This window comes from Vipera ursinii (genome assembly GCF_947247035.1).
Source record: "Vipera ursinii genome assembly, chromosome: 7".
Taxonomy (NCBI): domain Eukaryota; kingdom Metazoa; phylum Chordata; class Lepidosauria; order Squamata; family Viperidae; genus Vipera; species Vipera ursinii.
In genome coordinates this window covers 24,256,774-24,274,282 of record NC_139521.1, presented here as the reverse complement: position 1 = coordinate 24,274,282, position 17,509 = coordinate 24,256,774, and the positions used below count along the sequence as shown (strand labels likewise).

General features: G+C 39.8%; 2 protein-coding genes across 7 annotated transcripts in view; one reads left to right on the top strand and one right to left on the bottom strand.

Annotated features, from left to right (window-relative positions):
• LCORL (ligand dependent nuclear receptor corepressor like) overlaps nucleotides 1–8,223 on the top strand; it is a 197,243-nt gene extending 189,020 nt beyond the window's left edge. For both annotated transcript variants that reach the window (XM_083367269.1, XM_083367267.1), the window contains one exon: nucleotides 6,188–8,223. In XM_083367269.1, coding sequence (XP_083223395.1) covers nucleotides 6,188–6,197 — 10 coding nt within the window. In that variant the 3' untranslated portion in view covers nucleotides 6,198–8,223. The remainder of the gene's footprint in view (nucleotides 1–6,187) is intronic.
• A 7,984-nt stretch (nucleotides 8,224–16,207) lies between these two features.
• The window catches only part of NCAPG (non-SMC condensin I complex subunit G), a 40,835-nt gene continuing 39,533 nt past the window's right edge, over nucleotides 16,208–17,509 (bottom strand). For 4 of the 5 annotated variants that reach the window (XM_083367277.1, XM_083367280.1, XM_083367279.1 and 1 more), the window contains 2 exons: nucleotides 17,406–17,466; nucleotides 16,208–16,989 (listed from right to left, as the gene is read on the bottom strand). In XM_083367277.1, coding sequence (XP_083223403.1) covers nucleotides 17,445–17,466 — 22 coding nt within the window. In that variant the 3' untranslated portion in view covers nucleotides 16,208–16,989; nucleotides 17,406–17,444. The remainder of the gene's footprint in view (nucleotides 16,990–17,405; nucleotides 17,467–17,509) is intronic. The other variant, XM_083367281.1, reaches the window with a different exon arrangement.

The following is a 17,509-nucleotide window of genomic DNA, read 5'->3' as shown; positions in this document are numbered from 1 at the left end:
CCCGGATGGCATTACTATACTGTATACTCGAAGTGGCCATACTGGGTGCCAAACACTCTTCCATTCATCATTGAGCCGAATCCTAACTAGGTTGTAGACTCCTCTCAGGACTCCTCTCCTTTCATGAAGATTTTGGCCTCCCAGAGCCATTCCAGAAGTTTGGGGATGAGGGGCAGAGGGTATTGGTACACTGTAATGGTGTTCAATTTTTAATAGTAGCAACAGAGCCTTAGTTCCCCAGACTTCTTTCTTACAAAGAGCACTGGCATGGACAACAGCAAAGATGAGGGCCAGATAAAGCCCTGAACCAGATTTTGTCCAGAAAATCCCACAACGTGGCCAACTCAGGGTCAGACATGGAATACAAACACCCCACTGGGATTGGCACATCAGGGACCAAGTCTATGGGGCAGTCGTATGGTCTGTGCAGGGGCAATTGATGTGCCTCATCTCGCTGAACACATCTGCATAGGACACCAGTTCAGGAGGCAAGGAAACTCCTGGGGGGACTCACCATCTGGCTGGCACAGACTTGGTGCGTGTGGTCCACACACTGTAAACTGAAGAAGGTGACCAGTTTCTGGGACCAATAAATCTGTGGGTTGTGCGTTGAGGCACACCAAGTCCAAGACCATGGGGAAATGCAGGTCAGAGGTTATGTAAAACTGAATGCCCTGCTCCTGAGAGCTGATGGCCATGCCCAACAGTTGCATGGCGGCCTTAATTGATCCAGACAGGAGCAATCGGCCATCAGTACTCTCCATTAACAGAGGCAGTTCCACCGGGCATTGGGGAACAGCCCAATTGGCCAAAAACTCAGCATCCATAAAGTTTTGTGGTGGCCCCAGAATCAACCAAGGCATGTACCGAAATCCCCTGTGGCCTACCGGAGAGGATCAAGTGTGCTGCCAGTATCAAGTGCTATCGGGGTCCGAATGCATCATCCGATGGACGTTGCTCAGTGTTGGGGGAAGCCCAACCCATAAACGCCTTTTAGGTCAGGCTCAGGACATTTCCCAACAGATGAGGTTGCTTTTGCAGGGCAGGCCACCTTGTCCAACAGCTCTTCCAACAAGCCATCCTGGAAAGCATCCATGAGTGCAGCTTCGTTCCAGGCTGAATCCTGGCTAAGCAGCTGAAACTCACTGATATATCCCTGTAAAGGGTGTCGGCCGTGCTTCAGAGCTTTCAGGCATCAGGTAGTGGTCTGCATCTTAATGGGGTCCTCATACATAAGACGCATGTAGTCACGAAACCCCCCAAAATTATCCAACAACAGACTAGGGTGTGCCAGCAGGGGTGTGGCCCAATGGGCCACAGTGCCGGAGAATAGGCTGATCATAAACCCCACTTTATCTCAAATCAGTGGAGAAGTCAGCTGCTCTCAGGCTGATAAAGAACTGGCATTGTTCCAAAAAAGCTGGAAACATATCCAGAGTGCCATCAAAATTATCAGGCACCACTACTGTACACTTCTGCTGGGGTTGTGGAGCAGCAGGAGCTTGAGCTGCCAGCAAAGCCAGCTGTTGGGAGAGCTGGGCATTCTCTGCACGTAATTGCTCCATGGTATAGGGGGTAAAGGGCCGAAGGCAAACTGTTCTGCTCAATCGCTTACTCATAAGAAAAACCCCTTTCCATTAAACAAGGTAGGACTTTGGAAGAAAAAACTCCTTTTATTTTGACACAGTTTTATGGAACAAACTCCAACCAGTCCTTTAGCTGTTGAAACAAACAAGATCAGTCTCTGAGTTCTGAACTGGAATACTCAAGGTTCAAGTCACTCAAACACAGAAATGCGACAGACCTGGTTAAACGTCCAAGAATCCTGAGGCAAGAAATCCAACAACAGAAGCACAACACCCTAGCATGAACAGCAACTAGCACCTCCCACACCTCTCCTCTTTATAGTCCAGCCAGAGCATGGCTTCTTAGTGACTCTTACTTTGCCTATGGAGCTTCCCCACCACCCTCCTTTGTCTTGCTCTCCTCTGCATATCAGTGCATCCAGGACTAGCCTCAGCTGTTCCACCTCATAGCTTAGTTCTGGCTCCCAAAACAGCTGTGGCTCTGCCTGAGCGTGAGTAGATGGGCGGAGCTCCGCATCTGGCTCTGGGTCTTCCTGCTCCTCAGAGCCTTCTGCAGACTCCAATGTGAACCCAGGCATCTCCTCATCCAATTCCTTGGATTTGGCTGCTGGATCCGCTGGCAGGCAAGGAATCACAACAGGCACTGCCATATTCAGATCAGTGAATTTGGCTGAAATAATTGTTCCTAGTGAACGTAAAGGCAAAGATAATATCTTGATTCTTTTAGCTGGTTGCATCCATTTGGGCCTTCAAAAATTCTAATCCAGATTCACATGGTATTTATTTATTATAAATGAACTCAAATCTTTATTTTGGCAGTACTCATTTTTTCAATACACTAGAGTCAAGTCAATACCCTTTTATATGGAGGTGGTTAATGAAGATAGGCAGAGAAACTAACCCAGGTCAAGGTCAAGGTTCAGTTTAGCAGCAATTGTACCGTGATTACAGCAATGGATCCGTCCATCTAACTCCATATTACGTGCAGTTAAAAAGGTTTGAAGACACTCATTCCACCTTGTGTTGCTTCCCTTCCCCAAAAATGAGTCTCCCTCTTGGATACATGTCATTTTTTCCCCATTTTCTTCTGCTCACGCTGCATTCCATGATAATAAAACAGCCTCAGTTTCAGTTATCTGTTCTGAAATGTTATTCTGATTTATCTTTATATAGATGTAGCTGTGCTGACTACATAAATATTAAGGAAATTGTTTTAATATTGAGTTTAATCCAGGGAGATGGGTGGTTTAGAAATAGGAAATAAAAAATACGTTTCACTGAGTTCAGAAGGATTTATTTTACATAACTGTTTAGGACTGATGCTTTTCAGCATTTGAGAGTTCTAGATGTTCATTTTCTGGACATTAGTGTAATCTATTTGATGTTTCAGATTTTCTGCTGAAAAAGCTAAGTATGAAAATCTGATACTTATCAGCACACCCTGATTCATATTTGGTAAATGCCAGTCAGCAGGAGGTTGAGTAGAAAAAATTAGAGAAATCTGTCAATTTGACCCATCATTCATTTTATCATTGATTACTACTCAGGGCATGTCTGCACCCCTTATTGTAACACTTTTCTCTCTGTTAATGTGATTTCTTTTTTAAAAGAGAAATCATACCTCATAATACACTTTCAAAAGATATCTGATTAATAATATCCATTATGTCACAGTGTAAGCAATGTAAATTGTTTGGTGCTTATGGCATTCTCTTTCCCACCTAATTACATTTTCAAAGATGTCTTTTTTATTTATACAAAGAAAACTGACCTGATACTTAGTTTCCATCCATTTCTTCTCTTGTCTTCTGGTGCTTTGGAAAATAGGTTGAGCCCTTCTTCTTTGTGGCAGCCCCTCATACTTGGAACACTGCTATCATATCACCCCTAGTGATTCTTTTCACTAGACTACACATACCCAATTCCTGCAACCTGGTCTTCATATATTTTAGCCTCCAGCTTCCTAATCATCTTTGATGCTGTTTTCTGCATTCTTTCCAGAGTCTCAACATTTTTATATATAATGTGACCAAAACTGTATACAATATTCTAAGCGTGATCTTACTGAGGCTTTATAAAGTGATCTTGTTTCTGTCTCTCTGTTAATGCAGCCTAGGATTGCATTGGCTTTTTTGGCTGCTGCCACATGCTGTTAGCTCGTATTTAAGTGATTGGATAAAAATGAAACTAGGACTCTAAGATACCTCTCACACTTCCTGCTATTGAGCCACGTTTCACCTAATCTGTACTTGTACATTTGATTTTTCTTGCCTAAGTGTAAAATCTTACTTTTCTCTACATTGGATTTCATTTTGTTAGATAGGGCCCAGTGTTCAAGTTTCTCAAGATCCATCTGGATCTTGAGCCTATGCTCCGGGATGTTGGCTATTCCAGTCAGTTTAGTGTCATCTGTAAATTTGTTGAGTTTCCTTTCTATTCCCTCATCTAAATCATTAATGAAGATGTTGAAGAGTACTAGGCCTAAAACAGAACCTTCGGGTTCCCCACTGCTTATTTCTGTCCATGTAGTTGTAGTTCCATTAAGGACTATGCATTGAGTGTAGTTTGTCAGCCACTTATGAATCCATCAAGTGGTGATACTATTTTCTAACTTATGAAGAAGTAACTTGTGATCTACTTTGTCAAATGCCTTATTGTAATCCAAATAAACTATGTCCACAGTATTTTGCTGGTCCACTAATTTAGTCACTTGTCAAAGAATGAAATAAGATTTGTTTGGCATGATGTGTTTCTAACAAATCCATGTTGGCTTCTAGTTATAACTTTGCTTGCTTCTAGATGTCTGCAGATCTGTTGCTTGATTATTGTTTTTCAGGATATTGATGCTAGGCTGATTCATCTGTATTTTCATGGATCCATTTTTCCCCCTGTTTTGAAGAAGGGAACCACATCAACTCTTTTCCAGTCCTCTGGTAGTTCCCCAGTGCTTTAGAATCTTTGAAAAATATGGTTCAGTGGTTCCAAGATCATGTCTACCAGCTCCTTCAGCTCCTTTTGTGTGAAGACAGATGCAAAGAATGCAAATTCTTAAACAGTTCTGCTTTCTCTCTGCTGCCCATCACTTCTTTACCATCTCGCATTAGTGGACTAATTGTTTCCTTGACTTCTTTCTTGTTTTTTACATGTTGAAATAAACTTTTTTATTATTATTATTGACATTTGTTGCAAGTCTTAGTTCATTCTGAGTTTTACCTTTACTAATTTTGCAGATTCGGGCTATTCTGCCTTAATTATCTGTCCCTCTTTATTTTTTTATACTTGTACTTTTTGTCTTTCAGTTTATCAGAGATTTCTTTATGAAACCATGCTGGTTTTGTCTTGGGTTTCTTATTTTTGTTTTTCAATGGTATTTGGTTGGATTGGGCTTTTATAATCAGTTTTCAGTTTCACAAGCCTCTTGAGTCCTCTTTAAGAGTTTCATCCATGGAATCCTTTGAAACCTCTCTTTAAATTTGTTGAAATCAGTTCTTTTAAAGTCTAAGACACTGGTTTGACTGTGTTCTATTGTTCATGTCTTCATTATATTGAATTCCAATATGGCATAGTCACTCTCCCTCAAGGTTCTACCATTTCAACTTGTGATTACTCTCCCGGACAGTTCCCCAGATACCTCCCCAGATGTCGGCTTGGAAGAAGATAAATCAGATATTGAAGAGTATTCAGCCTAAAACAGAATCTTGGGGTACCCCACTTCTTATTTCCCTCCATGTAGATGTAGTTCCATTAAGGACTACACTTTGAGAGAAGTTTGTCAGCCAGTTACAAATTCATGTTGCTATCTACCCCAGATTTTTCTTTACCTTATCAACAAATAGTTTGTGGTCTATGTCAGATGCCTTACTGAAATCCGAGTATATTATATCCACTACATTTCACTGGTCCACTAATTAAGTTATTTTGTCAAAGAATGAAATAAGATTTATTTGGCATGATCTATTTTTGACAAACCCATGTTGGCTTCTGGTTATAACTTTGCTTGCTTCCAGACGGTTTGCATTAGTTACCCTCTACAGTTCCCTTTTTTAAAAAAATTCCTCCCCACACAACATTGTTCGCTCAGAACACAAAGCAAATTATTTAGGCTTTTTATTTGAATTTATTTTTATAAATGGGATTCATTTATAACCTGCCCTTCTCTGAAGACTCAGGGCGGCTTACAATCTAAGCACAAATCAATGTGCTTAGCAATAGAATTCATTGTGATTTAAGATTAATTGTTCTACATATTTATGCACCTTAGTTGATAAACAGGTGACAATTACTCTTGGCATCATCTTACAGTTTTATTACATTGCCAATGAAAAAAGCGAGTTTTGGCCATTTAGACAGGCTTTGCCATTTATGTCAGTAGGAGAAATAAAAGAACATACTTAAATTTTTGATTAAAATCTCTGGATTTGGAAAGGTTGGGACTCTGCTGACTTGCAACCTACATTTCTTTAAAGAAAAAACAGCATTGAACAGGTTATAAATCCATTATTCTCAATTAAACTTGTTTGCATCATCTCAACTTTTTCCTGCGAGATTTGTAATGTGTACAGATTGCAAATTAGGTTATCATGGCATCTTCTTTCTTTTAGGTCCTCTTAAACCTGTTGGGCTGCCTTTGCTGGGTGGACTTGCTAGCAGAGCTGTTGAATTCTCCATGATCCCATTCCAATTGTCTCTCCATGGAAACTCTCAAGTAAATCCCATGAATTGTTGAAATGAATTCATCTGTCATCATCCCAGAGAAGCATGCAATACTGTGAATGATTGTCAAACTGAGCAAGTCATTGCTGTAGTAACTTAACAAAACTGCTTTGAAGAGCTGAACACACTAACTCCTTTTTGGAGGCTGCATTTAATTGAAATTGTTGCAAGATGGGCTAAGAGTTACTTCTGTTGATACACAAATTAGTGACAAGCTTGCATATTGGATGGTGTTTGCGTTGATGCAAAGGATTTAAGGACTGGCTCCTTGGGACATTCCTGTCAAAATATCTCAAGAATGCTAATCATTCCAACCATATGATTGCACATTGGCTTCCAAATGTTATCCCCCACCTTCAGTGGAACTTTATTTCTTTATTTGAGACACGTATTCATATTAAGATATGCATCTTGAGATTCAACAAAGAAGACTAAGAAGGGAATCCACCTAGCAGAATATATCAAAACATTCAGAAACCTTGGCATAGACTTATTTTCCCCTCATATGTTAAAAATAGCCTTTTAATTTGCAGAGTGGGCAGCACAACTGGCAATTTGTCCTTAAAGCCCTGTATTTTATCTGAAATAGGTTTACAGGAAAAATGAGATACCAAGGGCAAGACAGCCACTAGCGTTCTGAAAAAAGAGAGAAAAGTAATATAAGACAGCTAGGCCTAGAGAAACATTTAGCACAGTTATGGATGAGGTTTCTCCAGCCTAAAGTTCAAGACAAGAAATTCGGTGAGTCCAAATGAACTTTATCTTGGTAAGTTGGTAGTAACCTGTTTCTATTTCCAGATTTCTCTTGTTACATCAGGTTCTAGAAAGTGTATAAGATACAATCAGAAGGCACTAAATGTTTCTTAATTTATTCTGTCCTAGGTATATAGAGGCTGACGATGGGTATCACTTGAAACTTGTAGGGTTTATCAGTGATATTTCTAGTAGGAAATCTGCCTCTACAACTAATTCCTAGTCATATTTTGTACTTTCTCTTGATTAAGTGGTACCTTTTGGTGGATTGCACAAATCTCAAAGACCTTAGCTTTGGAAAATATGATTTAGGCACAAGGGGAATAGGGGTATGTCACTGTGGAGGATGAAAGCTACCCCTATTTGGCCTCTCTCCAGAGAGTGTCATGTCATGTTCCTCTCTCCTGAATGTCATCAGTCAGTCATACAGAGCTTCATTGGTACTGTAGTTTGCAGAAACCCTTCTCATCTGAGATATCTGCACAGAAACATCAGAAAGAGAGGCTAATGCACATAGATAATTCTTGGATAGTGGTTTTTGGTTTTTGTATTGGAGCAATGGAAACTACTTTGTGTTACCTTTGCTTAAGAAGCTAACTTTTTTTAAGTTCATGGCCAATTTTACAGTATATAACCATAGGAGGCAAATTATTTTATGTTTATAAATTCATTTTCAAAAAACATTTTAAATTAGTTTGTAAAATTGTCAGACTTTTAACACTTTGCATTGATTCAATGTAAGGGGATTGGATGGGTTGTATAGATTTATATTTGGCAAAAATATAACTGCAAGGCAAGCAGTCTCATTTTGCATTTGTTTCTACAATATGTATTCCAGGAGTGATATAAAATCTTTGCACCATAAGATAAAAATATGCCCTTCGAGATAAACCAGACTAGGAAACCAGAATTATGAATACTAATACTATTTTTGTTAGAAGGTTGCAGTAACAGAATTTTGTAAGTCTGAATGGACTTTCCCTCTCCCTCCCTTTATCCTTGTGAGTAGTAGAGAGGTTTTGTCTGAGACCAAATTGGATATTTGCATATGTCTAGTTTAATTCGGTATGTTAGTTTAATGGAATTGGGTATGTCTCATTTAATGAAAAAAAGGACTAGGAGTGACAAGATTGCAGTGTTCCAATATCTAAGGGACTGCCACAAAGAAAGGGGGTCAGTGGAGTGATTTGCCTCCAGAAATTGTGGATGCTCCAACACTGGAAGTTTTTAAGAAGATTGAAATAGTACAGGGGTTTTTTTTGCCTGAGTTGGTCTAAAAGACCTCCTAGGTCCCTTCCAACTCTGTTATTTTGTCATTCAAATTACATTTGTACCCTGGACTCAGATTTCTTTTATTTGACCATTGCTCTTCCTCTTTCTCTCTTTCCTACTGCATATTCCAGTGAAAGAAGACCATTATAATATCTGTCTAAACTAGCAATTCCTTGGTAGGGTTGCACTTGAATATATCAGAAAAGTTCAGCTCTTCTCTGACAGGCCAAAATTGGCAAGAGGTGGGCAATTTATGCTAACTGGGAAATTCTGGGAGTTGAAGTCCACGCATCTTCAAGTTGCAAAACTTGAGAAATACTGCTCTCAGTTTTAGCAGTGCATTTTTTTCAAGCAAGAAGAGATTAGGATTAGTTTGCATAATGCAAAAATAGACTCTGAAAGACACTGAATGATTCTAAGGATGTATTTTCTTCATTTTGTTTTGAATTGCTTGGTTCAAGGCATCACAAGTAGTCATCGACTGACGAGCACAATTAAGCCTAAAATTTATGTTGCTAAGTAAGACAGTTGTTAAGTGAGCTTTCTCCATTTTACAACCTTTCTTGCCTTAGTTGTTAAAGGAATCACTGCAGTTGTTAAGTTAGTAAATGAATCTGGCTTCCCCATTGACTTTGCTTCTCAGAAGGTCGCAAAAAGTGATCACACAACTCTGGGAACTGTCATAAATATGAGTCAGTTGTCAAGCATCTGAATTTTGATCATGTGACCATGGGGATGCCGCAACAGACATAAGTGTTAAAAATGGTCATGTCACTTTTTCAGTGCTGTTGTAAGTTAGAATGATCACTAAATGAATTGTTGTAAGTCGAGGACTACCTATATCTATCAGAATGGTATATAGAGTCTATCTTCCCTTAAACTTGCAGCAACATGAATTGAATTATGCTATGGATGAGGTCTCACATTACAGGTTGTCCTTGACTTACAACCATTTGTTTACTGACTGTTTGAACTTAAGCGACACTGAAAAAAGTAACTCATTACTGCTTTTCACACTTACAACCATCGCAGCATCCCTGTCGTTATGTGATCAAAATTCATAGGGCAAAACTCACTTAACAACTGACTTGTTTAGCAATAGAATTTTGGACTCAATTGTGGTTGAAAGTAGAAGATTATCTTTATTTCCAACACCCAGGAGGAGGCATTTCTCTTTTCACACAGTCCATATCCTATGAGTTACATCATGTGCTTCATTAGATTACAGTGAGCACCAGGAAGTGATACATGAACATTTTCATCCTCTTTGGAAATTATCAGACCTATGGAGCCCAATTATGATATATTATTCTGATAGACTCTAAATCTTTTTCTGTCTTTTTCTGTCACACTGCTGACAGAATGATAAGGGAGTCTGGAAGCTAAACCATTTGCTGAACTATTGAGGGAAACTAGTGTTCTGTTCCACCCTACAACCAGCCCTGTTTGAATGTCAGGGACAACCCCTTTTTATAGTCAACAGGCTGGAAAAAACCGAACCAAATTTATTTACAAAGAGTTCAAACAAAAGTTAAACGAAAAGTTCAAACAAGACTTAAACCAAAAAGGTTAAACAAGAGTTAAACAAGAATAACAGACCAGAACTCTAGCAGATCATCTTCAAACGGTTGCCTTCAGCAACCAGCACCTTTTATCAGCAGTCCCAAGGCGTGGCTTCTCATTGCCTTCTCCCGAGTTGCCTCATTGCTTTCCTCTGTTCTGTTCTGCTAGATTGCCTCCTGCTCCTAGCATCCCTGAACAGAGCCAGCTGTGGATCGTCTTCTTCCAATCCCTCATGCTCACAGCTGAGTCTGAGGAGGAACAAGACCGGGGGGGGGCAGGCTGAGAGTTCTGCAGTGCATCAGACCCTTCCTCTGACACCAAAGGCTCTCCAAACCCCTCCTCGTCCTTTTCAGAATCATCCGACTCAGCTGCCGGAAACACAGGCTGGCGCTGAATCAGAACAATTAGGTATAACTAGTCCAACAGACAGTAGGACTAGGGGTGACATGATAACTGTCTTCCAGTGGGTTAGGACGCTGAGCTTGTCAATCAGAAGGTCGGCAGTTTGGCGGGTCAAATCCCGAGTGCCGCGTAACAGAGTGAGCGCCTGTTACTCCTCCCAGCTTCTGCCAACCTAGTAGTTCGAAAGCATGAAAAAATGCAAGTAGAAAAATAGGGACCACTACAGTGGGAAGATCACAGCGTTCCGTGCGCCTTTGGTGTCTAGTCATGCCGGCCACATGACCACAGAGACGTCCTCGGACAAGCGCTGGCTCTTCAGCTTTGAAACAGAGATGAGCACCGACCCCTAGAGTTGGAAACGACTAGCACGCATGTGCGGGGGAATCTTTACCTTTTAGAGAAGTGCAAAGCACCTGAAGGCAGGACAAGAACGAGCAGATGGAAACATATCAAATTGATAACCTAGAACTAAGGAGAAAATTCCTATCAGTTGTTGGTAGGAATGTTGTTGTGAATGCTTCATCACTGGAGGTTTTCAAGGAGAAACTAGACAGTGATTTGTCTGGAATGGGATAGGGTTTCCTGCTAGAACAAGGAGTTGGACTAGAAGTTATCCAAGGTCTCTGCCAACTCTTTATCTTAGGTTGTATGTTCTAATTCCAAATTGATGGATTATATGAAATCATCTAAAGTGCAAAAATCCTTGAGTTCAATTACCTGTAGAAGGTTTGAACTCTACTGCAGCATTCCCCAACCTTTCAGGGTTGGCGGCCCGAAGCAGGGGGAAGCAGGGGGATGGTTTTGTGCAAGGGGCAGGTGCGCATTGTCATTCGCTGCTCATGCAAGTGGGGCTACAGTTTCTGGCACCCACATCCTGTGTGAGTCAGGCTGTGCTCGCACACGCTAGTCCACCACTCACACAGCCCGGTTGCAAATAGGCCACGGCCCAGTTTGGGGATCCCTGCTCTATTGAATAAGTTCTGGCTTTTTATGTCTACAGTGTTTTCTAATAAAAAGGAAAGTCATCCCATGGTGGTCAATGTAATTCATTACTTTTTCTATTTCTTTGGTTCTGTCATGGGCTTCAGTTGTACAATTGTTTAGGCATACTATCTGATGTCCCTGAATTAGCATTTGAATGACTGTCTATAAAAATCAGCAAAACCCAATTTACTGCCCACTTCTTCTATCCTACGAACATTCAACCGTACCTTGGGAAATATATGTGGCTAGTTACTACTGAGGTATAATTAATAGGATTGTAAAACTGAGCAGTTGTCAAACATCAGGAAAATCAGGAGATCCAGGCAGTTCCATGGGTATAGATTTATTGCAAGCTTAAGCTCTCTACAAAAATCTGAACCACTAGCGCCCACACAAATTGGTGGTAGATAAGAGTCATAGGAATTCAAGGTGGATCCCTTGTGGGAACAAAGGGCTCAGCCTGGTTTTCTCTACAGCAGTTTAGTCAGATTTTAGAGTTAAAAATGCTGAAAACAAAATATATTATTTAGTATTTATGCTTAACAAAGCAGATTGCTTAGTTCCTAAGAACCATTAAGCCGACAGATTTCTTTCCCTTACCTATAAAGCTGTGTTAGAAAGTTTCCCATAGGAAGTAAAATGCAGATCACTGATTAGTTTTGTCCAACTTAAATTATCCCATCCCTGTGCACTTGGTGTATTTTGGAGCATTTGGAGAGCAGGGAAGGAGAGGTTGGGAAACATTATCATAAGCACTCTCATTTGTGATTCTCTAGCTTCAGTGAATTGTCCAGTTTGCTGGGAGAGGATGACAAACACACAAATCTGTCCTTTTCTTGTGCACCTTAGAAAAGGTTTGAGAATCTGAACTTGTGTAGAAATTCACACCAATTACTGTCATGATATACAGGTGAAACTCGAAAAATTAGAATATCGTGCAAAAGTTCATTTATTTCCGTAATGCAACTTAAAAGGGGAAACTAATATATGAGATAGATTCATTACATGCAAAGCAAGATAGTTCAAGCTGTGATTTGTCATAATTGTGATGATTATGGCGTACAGCTCATGAAAACCCCAAATCCACAATCTCAGAAAATTATTTTTTTTATTTTTTATTTTAATTCCATTTATATCCCGCCCTTCTCCGAAGACTCAGGGCGGCTTACAAGCTTAGCAGTAGCCTTCATTCTATGTATATGCCTGCTTATTAGGGCTTTCACACACACCCCAAGCGGTATTATTACAAAGTCAGCTTAATTGCCCCCAACAATCTGGGTCCTCAAATTAGAATATTACATGCAATCAATAAAACAAGGAGTGTACATAGAACAATATCGGACCTCTGAAAAGTGTAAGCATGCATATGTACTCAGTACTTGGTTTGGGCCCCTTTTGCAGCAATTACTGCCTCAATGCGGCATAGCATGGAAGCTATCAGTCTGTGGCACTGCTGAGGTGTTATGGAAGACCAGGATGCTTCAATAGCGGCCTTCAGCTCTTCTGCATTGTTCGGTCTCATGAGTCTCATCTTTCTCTTGGCAATGCCCCATAGATTCTCTATCGGGTTCAGGTCAGGCGAGTTTGCTGGCCAATCAAGCACAGTAATCCCACAGTCATTGAACCAGGTTTTGGTGCTTTTGGCAGTGTGGGCAGGTGCCAAGTCCTGTTGGAAAATGAAGTCAGCATCCCCATAAAGCTTCAAGCATCTTGCAGTGTGTGCCTCTCCATTCTTCCTCCAGACTCTGGGTCTTTGGTTTCCAAATGAGATGCAAAAGTTGCTCTTATCAGAAAAGAGGACTTTGGACCACTGAGCAACAGACCACATCTGTTTTTCTTTAGCCCAGGTAAGACGCTTCTGACGTTGTTTGTTGTTCAGGAGCGGCTTGACAAGAGGAATACAACATTTGAAGCCCATGTCCAGGATCCGTCTATGTGTGGTGGCTCTTGATGCACTGACTCCAGCCTCAGTCCACTCCTTGTGAAAGTCCCCAACACTTTTGAATGGCCTTTTCCTGACAATCCTCTCCAGGCTGCGGTCATCCCTGCTCCTTGTGCACCTTTTTCTTCCACTTTTCCCTTCCACATAACTTTCTTTTAATGTGCTTTGATACAGCACTTTGGGAACATCCAACTTCTTTTGCAATTACCTTTTGAGGCTTTCCCTCCTTATGGAGGGTGTCAATGATGGTTTTCTGCACAACTGTCAGGTCAGGTCAGCAGTCTTCCCCATGATTGTGATTACTACTGAACCAGACTGAGAGACCAATTAAAGGCTCAGGAACCCTTTGCAGGTGTTATGGCTTAATTAGCTGATTAGAGTGGGACACTTTGAGCCTAGAATATTGCACCTTTTCACAATATTCTAATTTTCTGAGATTGTGGATTTGGGGGTTTCATGAGCTGTAAGCCATAATCATCACAATTATGACAAACCACGGCTTGAACTATCTTGCTTTGCATGTAATGAGTATCTCATATATTAGTTTCCCCTTTTAAGTTGCATTACTGAAATAAATGAACTTTTGCACAATATTCTATTTTTTCGAGTTTCACCTGTACGTAAGGCCAAAGCCTTGATTGAAGGTGCATAGTGTATTCATCTTGTTGAAATTAAGACTTGATGGCATCCAGCATGCCCCAGCCTGAATACCATCATGCAAGAAAAGCAACATGTAGGCATGAAAACTATTGGGATGTGTAATAGGAATCCAAAAATGTAGGCATTTTTACTTCAGAGAGTATCTAAGTTTAACTAACTAAGCATCTAAGTTTACCAAAAACACAGGAACCAACTTTTAGCTAGTCAAAGAACATTCCTGTATCAGGGGTTAACTAACATTCTCTCTAGACCAGACATGTCAAACACAAGGCCGGAGGCTGCCCGCGAAGTGGTTTCATGTGGCCCGCGAAGCCATCCTGGAAACAGTGAGGGAATGGCCCCTACTGCCTTGGCCCTGGCCCAGAGACCCTCAGATCTGTCCCACTCCTGCCCCCATAGGCACCCTTGATGCGAACGATGTAGAGCTGGCCATGCCCACCCAGTAGGCCATACGCACTCTAGCCACGCCCACCAGGCCATACCCACCCAGCCCCCTGAGGGCAACCGCAATGTTGATGCAGCCCTCAATGAAATTGAGTTTGACACCCCTGCTCTAGACATCTCGAGCTTTAGCTTTTTCTGCTTCAGAATTAAACATTTAAGCAAAATCATGACTGCTGTTTAAATAGGTATAGAAAGAGGTCACACTTTTTTCAGTTGGAAAATATTTCTGATATAATTAATGGGATCTGTTTACTTGAAATGGATACAGTCCAATATGACTGTTCCAACAAGGCGAACATTTGTATAAGCCAACAGCATTTTTATTGTTATTAACAGTACAGTAGCAGTCAGGAGATGTATCTACATCTTCACAAAATACATTTATTAAAATAGAACTCCTGATCCTGATTGGTTTCTAAAAATGAAAATCTGAAAACTGGAACATTTGACATAAAGAACCAACCAACCTTTGAGAATGATTATGTGCCTTAAACCTACCTGTGGAGTAGAAGCTAAGTTTCACAGCAGCAACTTTGGTCAGATATAGTTTTTAACCAAAAGCTCAAAAACTATGAGAACAGTTGTTTGAAGCTCTTCTTGCACTATTTTTTTGTACATTGTGTGGATTTTTCTTCTTCTAAATAAGCATTTTGATCATGAAATAACATGCTAGAATTGTAGTTCCATAACCACGAATAGTGATCATTTGCTGTATCCTTTGCATGTAAATACAAAAAATATCTTCATTCTAAAACCTATATGAAGCAGAGGGTGTCTTTTTAAAGGTATGTTGTATTTTTCCCCATCTTTTTGCCGCTAATTATATCTTTTCCAGTTTATTTTGTGCACAGATGTTAATATATTTATGTAATGTGATGTGTAAAAGTTATTCAGAAATTGAAGTTTACTTTGATGTATAAAAATATGGGTTTGTAAAATCTTTCAGATGATAATGATCAGAATGTATGCTATGCTTTCTAAATCATAATTTTCATTTACTGTATGAAATGTCTTTTTTAATGCTAAAAGGCCACTGATTGTAAAGGAGACCCTTTTGAGTCAATCAGCCTTCACTTGATCAACGTTTTATTAAATATTGGGAAGCAGGGGTGACATTGTGTGGGAAATTACACTACACTCAGATTAAAATGGTTGTAACCTATATCCTGCTTTTTCTTTTCTGAATCTCTTGTGCTTACCATTCCAGTTGTCCACTTTGCTTTAAAAATAAGCCATCTAGGATCTGCATCTAATCCTATATATCTCTTATCAAAATGCTCTGAAAGACATCACAATGGCAATGGAGAAAAAAGTTTAGTTGAACATTAATTGGATTCATCCTAACTTGCACTTCCTGTTGGGAATAGACTTGTGTAGTGACTTAAGTTCTGCTTTGACCACTTTGGGTAAATTTCCAACTGAAGCAAGATGTCAATGTATTTGATTCATAATAGTCAGCTTATGCAGAATACAGGTAGTCCTTAATTTATAACTCTAACCAAGCCCAGAATTAGTCTCAAGTTGTGGCAATCATTAAGGTAGTCATGATTTGACCATGACCAAGTTTACCATTTTTGTGGTGGTTTAATGAACATTGCAGTCATTAAGTAAATGCAGTGGTTATTAAGTAAACACTTAAATGAATGCATTATATCCTATGGTTGTTTTTTTCTGGAAATTAAAGATAAATTCTGTGGGCATGTGACCGTGGGATGCTGCAATTGGCTTTAATCAAGTGCAATGGGTAACACAATTTTCCCCTGGTGCACATGAATGTGACTCATATGCAAGAGACACCCAGGAAGCTCTCTGGCACTGCAAGATATGCTAGGACACATGGTTTTGGTTCTGAGGGGCTGTTAAAAGAAGCAAGGCCTGTCGAGTGTGAAGAGCCGTAATGAATATTCATTTGCTCAGCTTAAAAATTCAATGTTTTTATGATTAAATACATTGTTTTGGACAGTCTGCATCCTTCTAAACTCTTCTCACATTACGAATACTACTAGTCTTTGGTGGGAAGAGTTATTTAAAATGCTTACTTTTATAGTTTAAAAAATTAGCATGTACTTTGCTGTGTGCTTCTGATAGTTCATAATAATGCATGATTGCTTTATTGATGCAGTTCTGTATTAGAATGATTTTCATTTTAAAATTCTTAAAGCTAAAAGCTTCCAAACTTAGTTGAGCAGTTGGAAGATAGAATTTGTACAGCAGTCACTCTTTTGTAAAAAAGTAAAAATAATTTATCTTCCATATTTACAAATACTATGGACAATCTACTACATTTTATTATATTTCACAAAGAACAAATTTCAATAATAGGTTTAAATTTTGAAAAACAAAACTGATCTAACCATCCAAGACACAGCTTTCAGAGTAACAGCTTGAACTATAGATGCAATAAAAATTGGTTGTAATTAAGTATAATTCTCAAGCATCCTTAATGGGCACTTTAAAAAAAATAGAGAGGTCTTTGTATGAAATGTACCACATTGCAAAGATTATCTTTATTATGCAGCACATAAAGCAAATTTTAGTGACAAATAGGTTTAGTTAATCTATTCTTTGTCTAGAAGCTTCGAGAGATCCATTTTCGTTTTTGCAAGAGCTGTTGTTTTGATTCGGTGGAATGGTTGCAAATATGCCATGGAAACAGGTTGCTGAATTTCTCTGCCAGCAAAGAAAGAAGTTTGAGATGTAATGGCTTCAATAGGACACAAGCAGGATTTTTTAATTAGAAGACACCCTCCATCAGTAAGTTTGTTAGGACAACTCCTGAGTTCCTGTTATTAAACATCTGGGAATATCAAAACAGATCTTTCCACTCCAGATCTTTCCACTATTTATCTTAATTTTCACCTGAGTACACTTGCTTTTACTTTCCCACCACCACCACCTTCTACCCCAATCTTCCCATCAACACAGCTCCCACTCCTGCCCCCTCTCCTTCAGCTGCTTTGGACATCAACTTCCAAGAAGTCCATGAACTGGCAATGTAGACAGTGAGTCTCTTCCAAAAGCCTCCTTCACCATGGATGAACTAAAGCCTTATGTTGTCCCCTATCCAATCTTTTTATCATAGCTACCTGCAGCCAAGGGAGCACGTCAGCCAGAGGCAGTCAAATTTAGTCCTGAATCCAGATGGCACTGAGGGAAAGAAACAATATCCAATAGCCATATTTGACGCTAC